The 5215-nt window shown below is 32.7% G+C and overlaps 1 protein-coding gene across 2 annotated transcripts in view; it reads left to right on the forward strand.

Moving 5' to 3' along the window:
- LOC105556223 overlaps nt 1-4689 on the forward strand; it is an 8758-nt gene extending 4069 nt beyond the window's left edge. The window contains exons 1-3 of one of the 2 annotated variants that reach the window (XM_012003307.1): nt 1301-1360; nt 1455-1694; nt 3364-4689. In XM_012003307.1, coding sequence (XP_011858697.1) covers nt 1475-1694; nt 3364-3581 — 438 coding nt within the window. In that variant the 5' untranslated portion in view covers nt 1301-1360; nt 1455-1474 and the 3' untranslated portion in view covers nt 3582-4689. Of the gene's footprint in view, nt 1-1300; nt 1361-1454; nt 1695-3363 lie in introns of those variants that run through there. The other variant, XM_012003306.1, reaches the window with a different exon arrangement.
- The last annotated feature ends 526 nt before the right edge of the window (nt 4690-5215 follow it).

Here is a 5215-nt window from a genome sequence, read left to right on the forward strand (position 1 = left end):
TCTGGGAACTACTTTGTGTGGCGTGACTCGAAAAAATGGTTCGGGACTCTTCGACTCAGTTTTTCATGAGAAATATCACTATATAAATGGTGGGCGCGAATTAGAATACACCCTGTATATATATGTATAATAGAAGTAATAAATTATATATATATATTTATATAATTTATTTACACAGTTTTGATTACAGTTATACAAGTATATTACATTTAGGTTTTCGGTGTCTGTTTTCTGTTTGTAAATTAAGTGTGTTATCGGTCTTCTTAATAAAGAACATTTCGACGATTTCTCTTTTTCTTCTAAAGCGCTCGCAATGTAAAATTTTTGGTTCCAACCAATTGAAGTCGTGATCGTGTGATGCACGGTGTTTGCTGACTACGGAGTGGCAACTTTCGTCTTTTCTTATGTCATTTTTATGTTCTTTGATTCTAGTCAGAAGGTGTCGTTTGGTTTGCCCGATGTAAGAGGCTTCACAGTCGTTGCAGTTAATACGATAGATGACCTCAGTTTTTTTGTCCCAATTTATCTGATCTTTGCCTCTTTTAATAATTTTATCAAATTTTTTGGGGACAGTGTAAATGATGTTTAGACCTGTTTTTTCAAATTCGTGCTAATTTTGTCAGTCAATCCTTTAATATAGGGGAGGATAATGCTTGTTTTAGGGTCAAAAATTTTTTTATTATTAGTGGCCGTACAGTCAGTATGTGTGTTCCCGTCTTTTCAGTTCGCTCAGTCTGGTATTTACGTGTTTGTTAATAAATTTGTTAGAAAAGGAGTTATTGATTAAGATTTTTTTAACAAGATCTATATTTTGTTCCCAGTATTTTTTGTCAGAAAGTAAAATTGCGTGGTCAACTAAGCTGATAATAGTGTTAACTTTATATTTAAGGGGGTGGCTCGAGTAATAATTAACGTATCGTCCAGAGAAAGTGGGTCTTTGGTACCATTTAGTCAAGATTTTGTTATTGTCGTCTTTGATAAGTGTCACGTCAAGAAACGGGATGGAGTTGTGTATTTCGGTTTCATGAGTAAATCTCAATCGTGGATGATAATTATTAAATATTGAGAGAACAAAGTCAATCTTGGTCATAGGTAAAATCGTGAGAATGTCATCCACGTATCTATAAAATATGGGAATATCAAATCCTAGTTTCTGCAGACAGGCTGTCTCCAAGTCTTCCATGACCATATCTGCCAGTATAGGTGACAAAGGAGACCCCACAAATTTCGGGCAAATTAATATGTCAACTTTGAACAGTTATCTTTTAAAAACTATTATAGTCTCGACGTTCTGGTATTAGGATTTTTGTCTCAAAACAATGTCAAGAATCTGCCAATAACAAGTGTCACGTCAGATCTGGTACATCCTGTATAATAGAAAAATATACGCAATATGTATATGAATATTTTGAAAATGGTATAGAGAGATTTATTGTCCATATTTTCTTTTATAGAAAATGTGTTAAAATGCTACATGTGCACCTCAGTATCAGACGAAGGCTGTGGTTCCAATGGTTCCAATGTCACAACACAGTTACTACCAATGGAATGTACCCGTAACAACATAGGGAAATGGCAACAAATAATCAGGCAACGTAATGACCTCAAGCCGCTTGCAGATTATGTTGAGAAATTAGCAGACCTTCACGAAAGCATGTACCAGAATATAGCTTGTGTCAAAATGATCCTTAATAGTAAGTAATTACAGATGTTTGCAAGGCACAAAATATAATGTAACCACTATAGAATATACAGGGCGAGTTTTTTTAATCTTAACAGGCAAATATTTCGAAAATATGCAATCTCACAAGAACTTTTCAAATAAAAGTTGTACGGTCTAGAGGGGGCGTACAGTAGTGACCTTGGTTTGACCTTGAAACGTCTGTTTAAGGTCAAATGAAAGTCAACTACACTACTAAAAAAAAAATAGGGAACACTTTTCATACCCTAAAAATTGGGCTATTTTCAAATCATTGAAACTCAGCGAAAAATCATCGTATACTCAAAACTAACTAAGCATTTTAAAGCTTGAAGTTTCAACTTTAAAACCCTGTCAACGATTGATTTAAGTATGTTCATCTTCCTCGTTCTGTGCTTTAAAAAAGAATACCTTGTTTTGTTCCTTAAAATTATGTATATTTGACACATTGCAGCTCGATAAAAAAATTCTCTCGACAAATTCGATACAAGTTTCACGATCTACAACATTTTATCTACAAAATGCTTTTTTAAAAATTTTCCTACAAATTTTTTTAGTAGAGTTACATCACTTTGAAGCGGACCGTGTACTTTCTTGAAAAATGATGTTTACCGCCGGCATTAGCGTCACCCAATGTGCACTACGTGGAGGTTGCCGGTCGGATTTTGCACATCGTGTGTGTGCGTGTGCGTGTGTGTGTGTGTGTGTGTGTGCATGCGAGCGTTTAGTATTGTCTACTACCTCCTCTCTGATAAATTACCGCTTGTAAACGCTCTCGTATGTTGACACATCTCTCGATCAAGTTTTGCAGAATTTCTTCATATCAAGTATGAAATTCCGCTAAACTTTGTTAGTATGTTGTTCATCGCTCATAGCGTAGCAATAATCATCAGTACATATTATTGCGCTTCTGAAAAAGGTGTTTCAAGTTATGTGTTAAGTGAAAATTAATTCATCTAATATTTTTATAATAAATGCAAGAATAACTTACATATCATTTTCTTTGTTTGTCGTTGTTTGCGAAATTTCTTCATACCAAGTATGAAATTCCGCAAAACTTGATCGAGAGATGCATCAACATGCGAGAGGGTTTACAAGCGGTAATTCATCAGAGAGAAGGTAATACACAATACTAAACGCTCGCACGCACACACACACGCACTCGCACACGCATATTTTCGAAATATTTGCTTGTTAAGATTAGAAATACTCACCCTGTATACAGGGTGTGTCCTAATTCCCGGATGTCCCGTAGATGGTAGATAGACCGAGGCAAACTGAATAGAAAAGTCCTATAACATTTTGCAAAATTCGCAATAGTTATCAAGAAATTAATTTTTATGTCTGAACGAATGAGAGCGGCAGGCAACGCTCGCCGCTCACTACGTGACAATTTTTTTTCGGCGCGCCGCTCCACCTCTCGCTATTAGATAACGCCCCACCGTTGCCTGCCGTGTCCGGCCTGCCGTTTTCTACGCTCTCATTCGCTCAGACATTAAAATTAATTTCTCGATAACTATTGCGAATTTTGCTAAATGTTATAAGACTTTTCTATTCAGTTTGCCCCGGTCTATCTACCATCTACGGGACATCCGGGAATTAGGATACACTCCTTATATTCAGAACAGTTGACACAAATATAATTAATGGAATATATTTTTCAGATACAAAACAAGATATTATCGTAAGAATGTGCCACACAGTTAAAACGAAACGGATTGATCCATGTAAAACGATGGAAACTGAACCAATTAACAATGGGTTGACCATGGAGCAATGTGCATTTTGTCTTAAAGATGCTTGCAATGGCACAATGTTCCTATCTTGTGAAATATTGTACATTTTTCTGTCATTTTTGTGCATTCTTCTTTGTTATTCATAATTTCCATTACTTTATACTTTCTCAAAAATTTGCTATATACTGGACAATTATCATTCGGCACTAGATATAGACATTCGTTTTGTAATTGTAGCTCAACTATGGAGAAGTTAGACTCCTACATAAATAGTATATGATTTACATATTATATATGTGGCCAAAACTCGAAATCTGAAAAATTTTCAAAACCAATTCATTTCATTAATCAAGTTATTTAGTTGATATTAACCGGTCAGTGCTTTAATACAGAAAATTCATTGCGAAAAATATTACCTCAAACTGGGTTTGAACCTAGACTTCCCTTCTTCCATTTCATATTTGATCAATTTTGATTAAAGGTAAAAAATAGTTATTTTAATTAATAATAGTTATAATTATTTTAATTAGCTGACTAATTTTAGAACAGACTGTATCTTGTTGATTAGACAGCTGGCACACTAATTCTTGTTATAGTTTGCTATATAAATATAATGCTATATTTTACAAATGATATTAATCATTGATTTAGGAATCACTATTCACATCGATTTTACTAATTAACTTATTATGACTAATTAAAATTTATTTATTATTATAAGTACTCATATACATTTTTTTAAAAATAAGTTTTATAATAAATCAAACTGGGAATCAAGATGTTATTAGTTTTATCTTGGAATAATAGAGAAAACTTTAAATAATCCTAATTAATAGTAAAATAAATTAAATTAAATTGAGTTAAGTCAATTTAATAATTATAAATTACTTAGTAAATATAATCCCGAATAGAAATTTCCCAAACATTCCCAAATATAGCTTAGATTCTGATTAGATTACCCAAACTTATCCCAAATAGGATAATACATATATTGTGATACCAATTGGAAATCCGATTCTCATCCCATTTATAAAAAAACTTTAGGAAAATATTCGGTAAACAAAATAGAATCTGTCTAGGTTTTACAATATACTATTACGTTTAAGCGTGAAGATATATTATAATTATAGCAGTAATGTAACGCTAAATCTTTTTGGAATAATTTTAATATCGCGTGAACGCTTTTGTGGAATTATTTACTATACAATTATTATAGAAAATACAATTATTATAGAAATTAACTCTAAATAGAATATGAAATAAATTTAATACCAATCAGTAATAGTTTTAAATTTCTTTTATTAATGTAACAAAGATAATACAAATAAATATTATATGTATAATACAAATGTTCTTTTCGATTTAGATTCTTATAAATTTAAAGTTATTACTAAACATTTGCGTTGTCACGTGCGGCGCTCAAATTTTTGCGCCGCCCGTTAGAAATATACTTTGTGAATTCAGTGTGCTATCTGGGATTTTCGTGTAAGTTAAAAGGATGCTAAAGTCGTCTGTTTTACCGACACATTCGAATATAGTTTTTGCGCTGCTGAATCTTTTCATTAGTTTTTACGCCTAAAATAATACCAGGATAAGTTGCGGACCGCATAGCAGAACGTTTTTATACTTGAAACACTCGGGTCAGAAGTCTAATGAGAAAGATATTGGTATTTGAAATTTTCAATTTTTTAATCGTGAGCAATAGAGTAATTAATCAGTTAATTAAAGTATTCGATTCTCCGCTTTTTCTTACAATTCTGCATACGAGAGATATTCCATG

The sequence above is a fragment of the Vollenhovia emeryi genome, unplaced genomic scaffold (genome assembly GCF_000949405.1).
Source record: "Vollenhovia emeryi isolate VEMERY1.0 unplaced genomic scaffold, V.emery_V1.0 DF940206.1, whole genome shotgun sequence".
NCBI classification, from domain to species: domain Eukaryota; kingdom Metazoa; phylum Arthropoda; class Insecta; order Hymenoptera; family Formicidae; genus Vollenhovia; species Vollenhovia emeryi.